This window comes from Zonotrichia albicollis, chromosome 4 (genome assembly GCF_047830755.1).
Source record: "Zonotrichia albicollis isolate bZonAlb1 chromosome 4, bZonAlb1.hap1, whole genome shotgun sequence".
Taxonomy (NCBI): Eukaryota; Metazoa; Chordata; class Aves; order Passeriformes; family Passerellidae; genus Zonotrichia; species Zonotrichia albicollis.
Window position 1 is genome coordinate 9711437 of NC_133822.1, and position 16731 is coordinate 9728167.

The window sequence follows — 16731 nt, forward strand, 5'->3', positions numbered from 1 at the left end:
GATTTTTAAACCACAGTAAATAGTGGTAAAAGGAAGGAAGAGACTCCCACTGAAATGTCATTGACTCTGTCACCATAAAGCACTCCCATGCTCTGGAAAACCATACAATGAAATACAGAGGGGTCATCACACTTGGATGATGCCAATGTTTTACAAAGGTCGATTGCCAGTGTTTCTGTCAATACTGCATCAGGAATCTAACACAGGGTACATATCTGTGTAAGACATTACATTCCTAAATACACATTGCATTGATATTCAGCACAGCATGGAGATTTTAATAAACCACTACTGACTAGAAGGGAGTTTGTTCAGATATGTGGGAGGGGAGAGCTTGAGTTTGCTTATATGTTTGTATATATACCTCCTTAAAGACCTCTGGAGATTTTGTGTGTCCTTCTGCCCAAACAAACAAACAAAAAAATCTTTATCTAGTTTAATTGCACAAAAAGATATTACAATAATCACACAATCCTAGAGATTGCGAGGTTTGGAACATTTTCAACTTGTAAGAACAGTTTAGAGAATACTCCTGTGTAATTTATGAGCCCCTATAGACCTGTCCATGTCTTGAGCTGATTGTTGAAGTGGGCTTTACTAGGAATTTCTTTCCTTGAATCGGAGTAGCGCTGGAGGTGGGGAGGGAGGGAGGTTAGAGCAGCCTTCCCTAACAAGGCTTTAAAAGCTTCAGTGGTAAAGTTCTGCTGATGGGAGATTTTGTTACTTGTTTTTAACTGGGAACAACCCGAAGAGGATTACGCTATGGGCAGGAGCTGTTATTTAAGTGGGTGGCAACGTCGTGGGCTGTGTTGTGCTGTTGTTGTTTTTAAAGTGGGACGTGCATCTTTTGATCAGAACTGCAAAACGGCTTAAAAAAACCCCAAAACCCCGAACAAACAACCAACCAACCAAACCCCAAATAACCCAAACCAAGCAAAACCCAAACCGAACAACCTGGACAATGACATGAAACAGCTGGTGAAATGTCTAGCTCCGTGCCTTCCCCAAGCGCGGCGGAGCGGAGGTTTCTGTTCACTCATCTCTGCCGCGACGTGTTCCTTTTTTGTTTTTTCTTTTTTTTCCCCCTATTTTTTTTTTACGCTCCTTGCATGTGCTGTGACAGCCGGGGAAGCACGGGGGGGGTCGCGCTGCCGGCGCTCCCATCCATTGTCAGGCGCTCCGGGAGCGCGGGCAGCGCGGTGCGCCCGGCGGAGCGCGGGCAGCGCGGGGAGCGCGGGGCCGCCCCCGCCGCCGGGACCCGCCCGCCCTGCGCGGGGAGCGCAGCGCAGCGGGCCCGCCCCGGCCCGGCCCGGCCCGGCCCGGCCCCTGCCCCCGGCCCGCGCCGCCGCCGCCGCCCGCAGCATGCCGCCCCCCCGCCGCACGCCGCTCGGGGGCTGCCTCCCTTTCCGGCCCGCGGCGTGTGCGTGAGAGGGGCTCCAAGTTGCCCCGGCGGCGGCGGCGGAGGAGAAGAAGGAGAAGAGCGGGGGGCCGGGGCGGCAGCGGCGGCGGCGGCGGCGGGGCGCGGCGGGCGCGGAGCGGAGCCCACCCCCATCACCTGTTACCTCCGCTCCCCAGGTTGCCTGAAGTTCCCCGGCGGCGCCCGGCAGGACGGGGAGCGCCACGGCTGCGGCTGGCGGGGATCCTCCGGTGGCTGCTGCAGCATGGGCTGGCTCAGGGGGATTGCCTTGCTTTCCTTGGGAGTATTACTAGCGGGAAGAGTCAACTGCCAGCATGTGAAGAATAATGTGCCGAGGCTCAAATTATCATATAAAGGTAAGTCTGTTGTTCTCTCTCGTTCTCGGTTTTCCTCCGAACCTCTTTTTCTCCTTGCCCCGTCGCTCCCTCCCTCCTCACCTTCCTCACTGCTCTTCCCTTATCTTCCAAAGGGGAAACTGACATTAGAAGAAATTCCTGAAAACATTTTCTTAAAAAGCCTCTCCGTGCTGCGGTCGGTACCAGGCAGTTTAAACCCAGACAAAGAAGAGTTAGTTGCGATTGCAGACGAGGACTCCGGATCGTGCTGATCCCTGTTAGAGCATTTTTTCAGTCTTGTGCTATTTCACCGGACTTTACTCTTCAAAACGATGAGTCGCGTTTGGCCACCCAGCTCACCTCCCCCGTGCTGAGCGTGCAGTGCAGCCACAATTTCAGATCTGCTTTAAACATCATGGAATGGATAGAGATTTATATGTATTTGTTTTATTTTATATTTTAGGCATGAAGTGGTTAATTTTCAAGTCATGAATATTCAGTTTGTACAAATCTGACAATCAGATGCCTAACATAAGCAGTAGATGGTGGGTTTGCCAAGAAACTATAAACTGAAAGGAACAGATCAGTCCAGAAAAGGAGGAGAGGACTGCTAGGCACCAGAAAATGCTGCCTATGGATGTTTAATGCAGTGCGATTTATTTGAACCAGGGTTGTTTTCGGTGTAGTCTGATGTGTGTCATTAGAGATCACAGGGAAGGTGTAACTGAAGAAAGAGAGCTGTGAGATTACGTTTGTGTTTGAAATTGTGTAATGCCACTCACACTGCAGTTGTCAGTAATTAACTTTTGTATAATAGTGCCAGTATTAAAGGAGAACAGTCAAGTAGACAGGCTCTTCTCTTTATCAGCATAGTTCCACTCTAAGTACATTTTCAGAACAATTCATTAAATCTGGAGAATGTACAACTGGGAAAGAAGTTTAAAATGTAAGAGCTGTGGAGTATTTTTTTAAACAGAGCTGTACACCTAGGTACATACACATCTCTTTGAAGAGCTGCCTCCTCATAATTCTTAGATTATTGATGGCTGAGAGAAGGAGCTGCAGCTCCGGTTCTGAAAGGAGAGAGGAAAAATGACACATTGCTCCTCCAGAGGGAAAAAGAGAACATGTGTGTGCATGCCTGGTCATAGATGTCAATCTCAGTTTACAGCATAGTGTCAGTACATCTCTTGCCAGTAGAAATACGTTTTACTTCTTTTTTCATCTTTCTCGTGCTGCAAATGAGAGGGGGGAAGATCCTCTCTGATACAGGGCAGGCGTCATTTCACACTCCAGATGAAATAAAGAATTAAGCACCTGCAAAACTTGGATGCTTTTGTGTGAAATAAATGCATGTGCCGGGTTTTGTTAAAGAACACATATGTGCATATTTGTGTGTATTTAAACTTGAAAATATATGAATGAAAAGAACAGTTTAAGGGGTTCAGAACCTGTTAATGAGAAAAAAAATTGTATTTAAGACAAAATTGGCTTTTTTGAGTCATGGAGTCTAAAGAAAGCTTCTGCAGTAACTACATGTCATGTCAAAAAACTCATTAAAAAACTCTTAATTGCTTCCAAACTTCTGCAGTCATGTTGAAACTCAGATGAGTACACAGAAGCATAAATGCTGTAAAAATATCCTGTAAAAGGGTTTAATGTCTAATTAATTATTGTTGGGATTTTTTTCACCTTTTTAAAGTTTATCTATGGCTCAAGCCTGCTACCCCTGCTCATATTGGCTAAATGCACAGAAACTAATTTCAAAGAGTTGCCAAATGTGACTGATAGTGGTTTTCTTTTTTCTTGTCTCTTTTTTCTCTCAGTTTTTTTTTTCCCACCCCACTGGTGCTGTATCTATGGACCCTTTAAAAAATACTTTGCTACTCTGCCGATTCGTTGTTTTCAACTTCTGCTCTTGCTGGGATAAAGACTCTCATTTTCATTTTTTAAAATATCAGATATCAAATTTTGCTGTATGGTCAGTCCTATATGAGCAAAACAGGAAACTGAGTTGAACATCAAAACTCTTTCATACTTGGTGGGTCATTGCGCAACAAAAATGTGTTCGAATGGCGAGCAACCCTGTTTCCTATCTAGTGAAGACAGCAAATGTGTACTTAATCCAAGGCAAGCTGAAGTCTGAAGACTTACAGGAATTCACACTGTAGCCTTTGATTCACATATTTGACTTCAAACGTGTAACTCTGAAAATCAGATGGGGCTGCTTGCATGCTCAGTGTTAAGCACTGGTGTAACTCCTTGGCCAGGTCAATAGGAGAGTGCTGCTGCGTTGATCCCCAGGTATGGGGATATCATTATTACTCAGGGAGGACTAAGCCTTGTCAGCTGGTGCTTTTTCCAGAGAAATTTTGCTTCCAGCACAGTGCTCAGTGCACAGATCAGTGTTAACACCTTGCGTAGGAACATCCTTGAGCGCTGTGGGTATTGAAAATACGTCTTTTAGGCACTGACAGAATAGCTCACATGCTAATACTTATCTCTCTGGATATACTTCACCGCCATGTGACTAGGTGATACCAAGTGATTCATCTCTATTTAAACTGCTTGTAAGTAGAAAAAGAAGCTACGCAGTTACTTACCCATTCCTCATCTCCATGAAGAGATGTGGTTGAGAAAAACAAACTTAGGATATTGAAAAAAAACACCAAACATGGAGGGTGAAAAGAACAACCCAGGCAACTTCACTTCTTTGTGACCGTCATTGTGCTTTCTTTTAAGATGTATGCTTGTTGTTTGGCTGAACAAATACCTTGCAGCTAATTGTTGGTGCTTTATTTCAAAAGAAAATCAAGGATGTATTTTAACTTCTTGTTTGTCTCGACTAATTAGATGTCAAACATGGTTAAAAAGCTCAGGCATTTGCTTTAAAAGTTAGCAAAATGAGTCATGAAGGGTTAAATCCCTGCCAACCTTGATTTCCTATGGTCACTTGCTTTCAAAGGCCCGGTATTAGCTCTGCCATGTCCCGGGTTGCTGGACAGAAGTTTGGGTGAAGTTTCCTGTTCTTACTTCCTCTTGACTTCTTATCATCCAGTCTTGCAGAAGATTAGAAGCATCATATGGGCATGGTTTGGATGGGAAATGGTACAGAAAGTGTTTAAGTGCATATGCTAAGGCCACATCTGTGATCTGAAAAGATTCTTTCTGTTTATTGTGAAACAGAGTGCTGGTTATTTGGTTTACATCACCTGGATTCTGCTGCCATATGAAAGAAAGGAAATTTGAGGAGAGCAGTAGGGAAATCCTTGTCCACCTGAAATCTGTGGTGAAGCTCCTGTTCAGTAGCTTCTGGGCTTTGCCCTGTACTTTATAAAGTTTCCAAGCATTTTCATCTTTGTACATGGATTGGAAAGGTTTTGCTCAGATGATACTCATCTCCTTATTTCAGTTGAAAGGAATTAATATGATTAAAAGCCTGATCTAAAGTTCATTGTAGTCACTGTATGCTGGATCATAGCCTAAATGTGGTAAAACCAGCTATAAAACTGAAAGCTCAGATGAGTTCTTCAACCACTGACCTCCTCTTCTTGTGTCCTTCAAAGACTTTGTGTCCTTATTGTAGAGTAAAAAGAAATGTCATTGTTGATGTATCAAAAGAAAAAAAAATCTTCCCTTAAAGAGTGCAGGGGGACTTTGTTCTTGCCTTTTTTTTTGGAGTGTTTTTTCTAATATCATTGACTTCAATTCTGATGTTGGTTTTAACTCTCTCTATTGTGTCACCAGGTCACAGATTCTGTTCAGGAAACTCCTATTGAGCTCAGAGTTCTCAGAAAGATGGTGATCAAGTTGAGTGTGCAAAGTTTAAAGCAATAAATATAACCTTAACTCCAGATGGATTTCTTGTATCGTTTATTGTTTTGTATTTTCTTTTGCTGTCCTCTGCATGGAGAGGTAACAGCACATAACAGAGATGGAACCAGCTAAAGTACCCTTCAAATATAAACAAATAAGCCCAATGAAAGTTTCCATTAACAATTCCTTGATTTCCAGATTTTTTTCATAAAACAACCCTGATTTTTGCCTCCACATGAGTAAATCTTGTCAACCCAACTTTCTCAAATCCATCTGTCACGTCTTATTTGTCTATTGAAAATTACTAAATGCCGTAAGTATGTTTTGCAAGAGTACATGTGTGGTTCTCCTTTGTTATTGTTGCTCAATTGGATACATATTACTTGAGAAAAAGTAAGTGGAAAAGCATTGCACACAGATTTAGCTCTATTACTCTCTGGCTTCAATTCAAGCCATATTAAAAGTAAGTGTCTTGTTTAAAGTTGCAGTGATAGTGACAACTACTCCATCCTTGATGTGCAGTTGATTTACAATTTTATAGCATGGATTTTTATCCAGATGAAATCCTGGCCCTAGTGGAAGCAATGGCAAAACTTCTGTCTGTTTCAATCTGTCCCACGTGGGGTGATGAGGGAGGAATGGCACCACACTGAATTACCTGTATGTAACTAATGTAAATATGATACCTGGCTTGTAGTTTGTTCACCCAGTCTGGTAGTAGTTGATGACCTGCCAGTGGGTTTGATTGTGGTTTTTCCTTTCCTTCAAACTTTATAACTCACAATTCAATACCTCTGCAAATATTGGGAAAGCAGGACAAAGTGGGAGAAGGAAATGGGGAGAGAAATATTGGCAAGGGAGCCTGTTTCTCTTGAGCTAGGACCAGTATTGGAGTTTGTCTCAGATTTCAAGGTGTCTGCTTAAAAACCTTTGCTTAAACTATCTTGTGAGAGTACTGTCTGAGGGAAAAGCCTCTCTGAAATGCCTGAAAGTGAGACAACAGCCCTGATTTAGGAAGAAGACTGTGAAGGAAAGTAAATCAGGGACATTTGCATCTCTACCTTCCACTATTTGTGACAAACTTTTTGCTCAGCTCCAGTGCTCTCAGACCTCACAGTTCAGTCAGTGCAGGAGGCTGCAGGACAGCGAAGGTACCAGAGGCACCCACAGCCACCTCAGCTTTCTTTGTTTGTCCCAAAATAATGAGTCTTTCAAGGAAGATCTGTGCATTGATCTTTCTACCAACTGGTTGACTGGGGTCTTTCCAAGACCTGGGACCTCTCAGGGAGATGGTAGGGCTACCCTGCGGGGCTCTGACAGCTCACAGGCTGACAGAAGGGGAAAGCTGATGAAGGAAGTGCCTAAGCTCAGATCTTGCCTATATAGGGAAATTTTCAGCTAGCTAATTAGGGCCTGAGACTGGCAGTGTAATTGGAACAAGGAGGGTGAAAACCTAGCCCAGCATTCTCATTTTGCATTTCCAACTTTCCCATTTAATTCCAGTGGAAAAAGTGGTTTCTGAATTACAGAGCCTCACTTTTCTGAGAAGCTGGAGTTCTCTGTAATTATTTTTACTGTATGGTTTGCAAATGACTGAATTATTCATGGAAGGTGCTGCATTGACAGCCATGGAAACTACTCTTTTGCTGCAGACAAGGTGTACAGCACTTACTTGTATTGTTTGTAACAGCATCTTTAAAACTTTGACCTAGTGGGGAATTTAAATATCCATAGTTACCCTGAGCTCAGTGAATCTTCTGATATGTGACATCTGCCTTAAAATTTACTTCTGTGCTTGAAGCTTTAGATCAGGACTGAGGTACTTACCTATTTGCTTAGGGTTTATTCAGGTGTATACTTATCCCATAACATTTAGCAAAACAGTATTTAAAATGAGAAACCCACTCATAGCAGGTTGTTACAATGTAAATGGGTTATTTTTTATAGTCTCTCCTGCAGGCAATTCTGTATGCACAGAAAGCATTTCCATGGAGTTCCCACCTGAAAAGAAACCATGAAATTATTTGTATTTTTAACTCGTGCTTTTTTCTTGGAAGTGTTTTTCAGTTTTAATTTAATGCATTGCTACACTGTGATCCTTTTAATATGGTTTTGGTTTGCTTAATCACTGATTGTGCATATGGCCTGTAATGCCCACAGCTGCTGCTAGAGAATCTTCTTTATTTACTTCCTCTGGCCCACAGACTTTTCCCTCATGTGCATACCTGGAATACTACAATGGAAGAGCCTGAAACACAAAGTTGTTCCAGTATTTTCAACATTTTCTTCATCAGCTGGAGCCTGACTTGACCCCAGTTCAGTCTGAAGCAAAATCACGTCTTCACCTGAGGCAGTGCCTAAGTGACTGAGAAGAAAACAAATCCTTCTAAGCAGTGTCAGTGGTTGTGACATTTTCCAGTTGTTTGACAACTGAAAAGGGTAAAATTATTTTCAGGCTCCCACACACTTACTTTTAAGCAAATGTGTGGGGTGGACCCTGGGAGCTCTATGACAAACTTTGAATGGAGGTACTGTAACCTGTTATGGTGCTCTTGTTAACTGAGGTTATGTGTAAAAATTGTTGCTGCTGTTGTGCTGGTGGGCGATTCAGCAAATTCCTTCCCTTGCAGGATTAAAGCTCCCTTCAGAAATGTCTGCAAGTTCACGGTCCTCCCACATGCAGCCTTCTATAGGTTAGCTGCTCTCTTCCAGGAACAGCTGTGAATAGTGAGAATAACTGTGGGGATAGTACTTTTACTTGAACTTTTCCTATTTTTTCCAAGTGGGATAGCATCTGAATATACAAGAGAGGAAAGGATGGCCACAGCTGTTGAGAGCATCAGAAATCTTAAGTCTTGTAACCTTTCTCCTGCGCCACAGGAGGTTCTCTGTGGTGTCTCTCTTTCTTTGTCACTGACACAGTCAGCCACTTCAGGCTCTTTTCACTCTCAGGGGAAGGAGAGGTTCCTCCAGAGAGCTAATCTTGGGTTAGGCAGGCTGAATGAGACTTTAAGGGTGCTCATCACTTGTCATTGACAAGCTTCTTGTTCATTTATTTCGTTTCTTTCTCTCTGGGAATGTATCAAAAGAAGGTACTGATTAACTGCTATGGAAGAACTTAAGCTGTATTCTGATCCAAATCTTCCTAATTTAAGAAGCTGTTTTTTGCCTAAATGAGTATTTAAAGCAGTGTAAAAATTGAGCTGATTAAATATACATAAGAACTCAGTATCTGTGATCTTGAGGTCACCTGTGACTGTCTAAATTTGCCCCAAACTTGCGGTGCAGAAAGAAATAAACAGCACCGCTACATTTTTCACATTCTTAAAACAATTACCTAATTTACTTCTTCTGTTTCCCATGTCTCACCTCCTTAATAAGCTCATCCCAAATCCAGTGACACATGCTGGAAGTGACTGTCTGGGGCTACAGAGCTTTACCAATTTAATGGCTTAATCATTTAGAGCTTTCAATAAGCTGTCCCCTGGCTAGCTCCATTACCATCTGAATGTTTCTGTGCTTTAAGGAGAGAAACATATTCAAGATTCAATTTCATAGAGTGTGGTTTGCAAATAAAAATCCGTGTGCATATGTGCAGTTCAAAGGACAGGTGCCTTGATCCCGAGTCTATATTTTTTCAGCTGAACTATTTCAATAGTGAGAGTGGGATGAAACCTAATTTATTGATTACTAAATATATTTAAAGTTTTAAAGATTTAAATTCTGAATAGATTTAAAGTTTGGGGGATTCTTTTCTCCCTTTGGGGATTGCAGATCCCCCTTGAACTGGACATATCTACAGCAATCTGTGAAATGTGTGAGCACTACTCTACTTTGTGTCACATCTAGTTTTCATCCTTTGCTGTTTGATAGCCAAACACAGTAAAGTCAGAAGTTTTTGCCATTCTTCTAATGTTTTAAAGTTGTTTGACATTTATTGGGCTGCCTGCTTATCTCTCCAGCTGGATGTTGCAGAAACTTTAGAAGTGAGCAGTCAAATAAAATTCTCATCTCTTATAAATATTTTCATGCAAAGTTGGATCTTGCAGGGAGCAATCTGAGGAATGAAGTAGTTATTTGCTTTCATCTAACTTGTGGAAGGAGGAAAAAGAAAGCTCTCCTTTACTTCTCACTCTAATGAACAAAGCTTGAGTTGGTTCTGACGGCCCCTCTTGGCTCCTTTTGAAATTCCAGCCTTGTATGAGAAAAGGACACAAAAAAGCTCTGTGAGATAATTTAAAGGATTTAGAGCTGCCTTTCAAGGGGGGTGGGTTGGTGGCCTTTTCTAGAGGAATCACATGATAAATACAGCTCACAAGCATCCAAAAGAGCTGCAGAGAGTGCAGGGCACAGCTTTCATCTCCAGCTGATGCAGGAATGGCAATAACTACTTTGCTAGACACAGATCCCACATATGGCCAAGGCATAGAATGAGGTCCCTTAAGATGAAGTGATGATTTCAGGGTGTTAATATTTGATTTTTTTCACAAATTTCCTAGTGCAACTTCATTGCTTTTGCATGAATGTGTAGTCTGAAATAGTTCTGACTCCCAAGAAGTTCTTTTTCTGAAAGCGCAACAAAGGTCATAGCAATAATGATTAGTGTTGCTCTGTAGTATCTGTAGGTCAACTTTGTCTCTCCTCCACCACAAGAGGTCCTTTCCGAGATCTCCATCCTGCTAGGCCCCTGTGATAAATCCAGCTCCTGCTGTATGATAGGAGGGACAGCAGAAATGATATCTGGGGATCTGGGGAAAACATCTTCAAGATTGCATTTTTCTCCATATTCACTTCTACTACAGCAGATGACTGACTCTATCAAAACTCCTTGCTCTGATGGCCTTGTAGACAACAACATAAATGTTGAGGTACCTGCAAATTGCAACTTAGGAAATCTCTTCATTCTGAATTTCTGCTCCTCCAAGAAGTGTCAAGAGTCCACCCAACAAGATCAAGTGTATGTTCAGTTGTTCAGGAAGGTGTGATTTCATTTTCAAAGAGCTCCAGTTGCCACTTCTCTGCAAGGTCAGGAACATCAGCAAAGCAGTACTCCAGGATGCTGGGTTATCAGTATGGTAAACCTCAGTCTGTATTTTTGTTCCAAATGTGTATCCCTAGTTGTTTGTTCTCCAGCCGTAAAAACTGACCTGCAACAAGTTGGTGAGATTTCTTCTCAAATGAAAAGATTCAGGAATTTGTTAAAATTGAAGGAAATTTTTAATAGCTCATTCTAAAGGAGTTTTGTGAAGTAAAGTATTAACAACAATATTACATGTTGATCATTTTGCTTTTCCCTGCAGCTTGTAGTATTGAGACCAAAAATTACATACATTTCTAATTCTAACTGTTCAGATTTTTTTTTTCTCATCTGTAATGGGGAACTACCAGATATTCTACATCCTTTTCTTTTGTCCTTTTACAAATTTGTGTGTTTCATCATTCTTTAAACCTGAATTGTGACTCACTTCTTTACTGGACAATAGTCATAAATCAGGAAAGTTTTTATTTAATCTCACCTACATCACCTACAAATGGAGGTTAGACATTAAGAGAAACCCAGCACCACAGCTGATGATACACAGAAACTGTACTGTAAAGAGAATCAAAGAAAATACCATAAATGTGAAATCCTATTAATTCCTTGGCTATTCTCTGTCAGCTTCTTCACCTGTAAAGTGGTATTAAGTGATTTCCTGAGAAATTGCTGGAGGTCAGAGATTTGCCATGCTTATTCAGAGCTGTATCCTGCTCTCAGAATAATCCCATTAATGTGTGTATTCAAAGTTGAGTCAGAACTTATTTTTGATCAACAAAGAAAGGCCTTACAGGTACTTTAAAGTGATTATAATAGCAATATTCGCAGCTGTGTGTACCTATGACATGAATCACATCCCTATTATCCAGGAAGCATGTCCAATTCAATTCTATTTGGATATTCCAGACAATTTTAGACAGGAGCCCGTCAAAATGTTTTTTGGAGTTTCCACCTCTATTTCAAGCTAAACACACTGTGAAGGTGATTACAAATGTCTCTGGAGAAGAGCCTTTGTGTTCAGTCTTTGCAGTATTGTCTACCAATGGTGTGTGTGTGTGCTTGGGAGAGTCTGGCCAATTTCTCTAAGTTTAAGCTAGGGTTTTTTAGAGTTTTATCATGGCTGATAGTCATATTTTAAAATTAAGAGGGAATAAAAAGTGGTTTGAAGTTGTTTGTTTGTTTGTTTGTTTGTTTCTTGTGAGTATCAGAAACAAACTAAGGGGCCATTTCTCCCTTTCTGCTCAGTCTGAACATACCTTACCAAGCCGCTGGTGCTAAACATTCCCTGGCTCCTTCAAGTGTTTCCTTCCCAAGAGATTCTGGACAAAAACTTTCTCTTTCTTTTGGCACACATCCTTTTTTATGACTTTCCATACCCCAGATATTCCCCAGCCTTCTCCGGGATGAGTGCAACCTTTCCTAGACACTTGGGGAAGTATTCAGTAATCAGTTGAGTCAGTTATAATTGCCTATTATTTGTGACTCACTCACTGGAAAACTGTTGCTTGACAGCCCTAGTTCAGACCTAATAATGAGGATGAAGTGCTGTAATAAATTCATGTGTAGAATTCTGCATCTCAGATAGATTCACATCCTCATTCCTTAAATAAATAAGAAAGCACCTGTTCCCTTTGTCAGCCTGGCCTATGAAAATGAAATTTGTGTTTCATATATTCCACATACCTTAAATGCAGCATTTAAATCTTATCTTCAGTGAATTATCTCAAGGAATGTTTTTCTTTGCTTTTATACTTCCTCGTGCCACTTACATGATGTAATTGTTGTTTTGAATAGCATTCTTTTTCTGTAATAAGCTAACCATTTTCATGCCATGAATTAAGGAACACAGGAAAAATACAAGTTTTTGTGAATTTTGATGTTCTTTTGAACTTCAGACACAATTTGGTAGTTTAACATGCTAAATCATGGTGTCTTGTGGTCATAGCTTGATCACATGCTACATGGTTTTCTTACAGTTTTGCAGGTGCTAGGAGAGCCAAGTTCAATTCTTGAGGCTGGCAAACAGTCCAGCTGAGAGCAATGAAAAGGTCCTGTTTACTGGTGTCAAAATACTTTTTCATATGTTTTCAGAGAGACAAATGTCAAGTACCATGTGTATTGTTATTCTATATTAGAAATTCTAAGCAGTTATGAACTATTGTGCTGTAAACCAAATGTAACATCATAACTGTGCAATGCTGCACGTTTAGAGCCCTGATGCTGCTAACTGACATTTTACCAAAGGGAAAGAGACATGTCTGAGCAATGCATCTTGTAGCTTTTTAATACAATTTCCATGGCTGAGACCATAAACAGCCCCTTAAGGTTGTTTCTCATAACTGCCACTCTCTTAATTTTTTTTTTTCTGCCAGTATGTAGGAATATGATAAATACTGAATTTCGTTTCACTGTAGGTTCACCCCCATTACTATGCATAGAAACTATTTTACCTTATGCCAGACATGTGGAAGTGATCAATGCATGTAAATTGTATGAGGAGAGGTGAAATACAGCTTTCTAGACAAGGAAATGTATACTTGTTTCTGGTTATAAGACACTGAGAGCTCACCAGAAAAGACTTTAAGTCTTAAGACAAGTTTTCCTTTAAAAGTAGAAATTGGCGAGAGGGAAGAATAGTGATGATTTTTGATAATCACCATGAAAGCACAGCTTTGTCCTGAGCTGAACTGCCCAGTCAGATCTCAGGGTTTAAGAGGCAATTGCTTGCATGTGCAGGGCCAGGCCATGGAGCTCCTCCTGAAATGCAGAGGTGAATTGTTGTGGGACCCACTGTGCTCAGTAGTACAAGTCAAGTTTCTTCAAACACAGGGTTTAACTGGCAGGGCCAGTTTAAATGTCTGCTTTTCATTTTCCTCCTCTGGTGTCATGGTGCCCACAGTGCAATGACTTGAACCTATTCTAAAAATCAGGTTTCGAGGGACTGAGTTATTTTTTGGAGGAAAAACCAAGAGCTTACTTCAGTTATGCTTTTCAAGTATGTTTTAAACTTACTGTCCCCCAGATGGTGACTGAGAAATCAATACTTATTTTATGGCTAATAGGCATTCACCGTGCTCCCCAAATTTTCCATTCCAATAAAGTTGGATTCTTTTTTTTTTCATATTCAGTATTGCAGAATAAGAAACTAATTTAGAGTCTGGCAGGCCTTTATTCTAAGGCATTGTCATAGCTTTCATTCTGAGTTGAAAAATGGACAGATCATTGGGTTTCATAAATGTGTAGAGGAGCTGTCAAAGTTCCCATTTGCATGTGAATGGTCAGCTGAGGTAGGAAGGGGGATATGTAAATAATTCTCTAGCTAGCTCCTGGCAAAGATCATTGCATTTCAAAGTACTGTGAAAAGCAGCCCCATAAAACTTTAACCTATTCACTGGTATGGAAACTCCCCCACCTTAAATTGATCTACTCTAATAATGACCACTTGGGTAAAAATGAATCTTAAAAAGCAATATCGGGTCTCCAAGTACTATACATTTTCTGCCTCTTTTAATTTTTCATAAAAGATAAGCTAAAAAAGCCACTCTTCTTTCTCCCCCAATGAAGGGGGGGGGGGGGGGAAAGCACAAGATCTAAGCAGTAAGCAGATGTAGACCTTCATTGAATATCTGGCAGATAAGTGTGATAGGAGTGAAAGAAATGTAAAGGATTTGAGTACTATTCTGTATTATGTCAGTATCTGACCCAGGAGCCACCAAAAAAAAATCATTATTTTAATCTTCCTTACAAGCTGCCCAGCATTTCACTGTTCTGTTCTGGTGCCATACTTCAGTACATGCTCAGCTAGATAAAGCTGAATGTTGTAGTTTAAAACCAAATGTGTCCTTCAAAATACACAGTTCTTCGTGTCTCCAAAAAGGTGAAAAAGTAAAAGCAAACAGTAGAAAAATGAGGAACACAGAGTAAAGCAAAATCTTAAAAGGCTTGGAGTCAGGCAGTTTTCTACATATTTTATTGTGCCTCATATCTGTTTAGATAGAATTGGCATGTGTATATATGGAGAGACAATGATTTACTAAGCCCTTTATGCCTGAGACAGCTTCAGAGCCTGTGATTAGGCAGGTACAAGGACTAGAAAATGTTTCCAAAGTAAAGTTCACCTCCAAAATTGATAGGGGTTATGTACCTACCCCTTGATAATGAGATGACTTGGGACTGTTGCTGTAGTTTGCCAGTGTAATTTCCCTGATACTGTTTTGTAGTCTCCATCTACTTGCCTTAAAATACCATGATGTATTTCATTTAACCTCAATATTTCAGAAAATAATTAATGTCAGCTCTGTAATCATTTACAGCACACTCTTTCTTTCTCACAAAGCTTCTGTGAGCTTATTTGGTCTGGTTACACTGTTCCAAAAAACTTACAAAGTTAAATGCAAGTTAATTCACTAGATTTAAAAAAGGCTGTTATTCAAAGGCTCTGGGATTTGTTCTATTACATAATATTCCTGTAATGAAATGTGATTTGTCTTGGTATTTGCCAGGAGATTAAAAACAACAACAAAAAAGGACTGATCTAACAAATTCCTACTCACATGAGTAGTCCTTTTGATTTCAATGTACCTGGCACTTGTGGTGTGAAGTGCCCTTTTGAGAGGCTATGCAAGTTATTCTTCACTTGGAAAATAATCAACCAATGAATCCAAGCAATTGTAGGGATCACTTGAAATTTTTGAGCTCTGCCCATTTAATGGGAAGAAATGATGCAAAAACTGTTCAAAATGTAGTTCTACTCAAAGTTTTCATTCAGTAATAATCTGTCTTAATCTGTTCTATCCCATGTTTCTGCTGTGCTCCATTAGGGGAACATTCCCTGCCTTGCTGTGGTTGATTGTATCCTCATGTCCAGTGGGACAAAACATCAGTTAAAGTCACTGTGAAAGGCCCTTAGTCTGGTAGATATTTGAGTGGGAATATGAAATGTGATCAGATTTTTGGAATGGCCAGGCAATTTTAAAGTGAGTTTTTGAGGAAGGGAATGTCGTATCTTATCCAAACCCTGTCCCATTTTCGCTGTTAACAGGTCTTTCCATTAAACCCTCTGTGCAAAGCCCATCTGTGTGACTGTATGTGGAGCACACATTAGGCAGTTCTGCTGATTCAAGCACAGTGACTTTTGATAAAGTAATACCACAACATTGGAATGTGGTTTCCACAATGCAGCAGTTCTGTTTCAGTAACCATTCCCAATCCATCAAAAAAGGGCACAGCGTTGTGGAAACTTTTATCCTTTGCTGGAGTATTACTTATTTATTGAAGCTGTGGCTCCAGGCACTTTGAGTGAAAGTTGCCTGCTTCTCACATGAGCTCCTTGGAGAGAGCCCAGGAGATCTCCCCACAGCAGGAGACTCCAGAGCTGCTTTCCTGCCTCTCCAAAGAGCTGCTAAGGCCAGCAACTGAGCAAGGAATCCCTGCTCCTTTTCAAACATCAGTCTGACAAAGTGGGACGGCGAGCACGGGGCCGTGTGCTCCCTCACCCCAGACATCTTGTCAATGGGCTCTCAGTGCTCTTTGCAAAACAGCAAGAGGAATCTCAGATTGCAGCCACTCAGATGTAGCCACTTGTGCAGACACTTCTATTACCCTGAAATTTATTGTGGTCTGTGTCACATGTTAAAGAAACGCAGAAAGTCTCAAATGCAGGAGAGGGTAGCGAGGCAATAAAATTTTTTCACTTTTTATGATAACTATACATTTAAAGAAGGAAGCAAAAATAATGTTTTCTATTAAAAATAGGAGGGGAAACCATTTGTGGCATAGAATCCAATAGGAAACACATTTACAAAACTTTTGGTTATGGTGAAGTTCTTCAGTAGGCTGTAAGGGGCATCAGTTTAATTAATGAGAGCTGTTACTTAAATTATGTTAGCAATCAGTGAACAACCCACAGAGTAGCTCATGAGTAAGTCTGTGATGTCTTGGAACAGAGGCATCCTAATGCTTCTGTAATGCTGGCCATAGGTGATGTTGGAAGGCAGAAATGGCATTATTTATTACCATACATGCAAAAGATTATATAGGAAAGGCCACGTGCTCTAAGGGAACTCCTGATCCTGTTCAAGTGGTAACTGAAGGACATGTGACCACAGACATCTGCACAAAACTGTCAG

The 16731-nt window shown here is 40.9% G+C and overlaps 1 protein-coding gene across 2 annotated transcripts in view; it reads left to right on the forward strand.

Moving 5' to 3' along the window:
- The first annotated feature begins 869 nt into the window (after positions 1 to 869).
- SEMA3A (semaphorin 3A) overlaps positions 870 to 16731 on the forward strand; it is a 166089-nt gene continuing 150227 nt past the window's right edge. Inside the window, exons 1-2 of one of the 2 annotated variants that reach the window (XM_074538777.1) lie at positions 870 to 1024; positions 1576 to 1773. In XM_074538777.1, the coding sequence (XP_074394878.1) occupies positions 967 to 1024; positions 1576 to 1773 (256 nt within the window). In that variant the 5' untranslated portion in view covers positions 870 to 966. Of the gene's footprint in view, positions 1025 to 1143; positions 1774 to 16731 lie in introns of those variants that run through there. The other variant, XM_005489169.4, reaches the window with a different exon arrangement.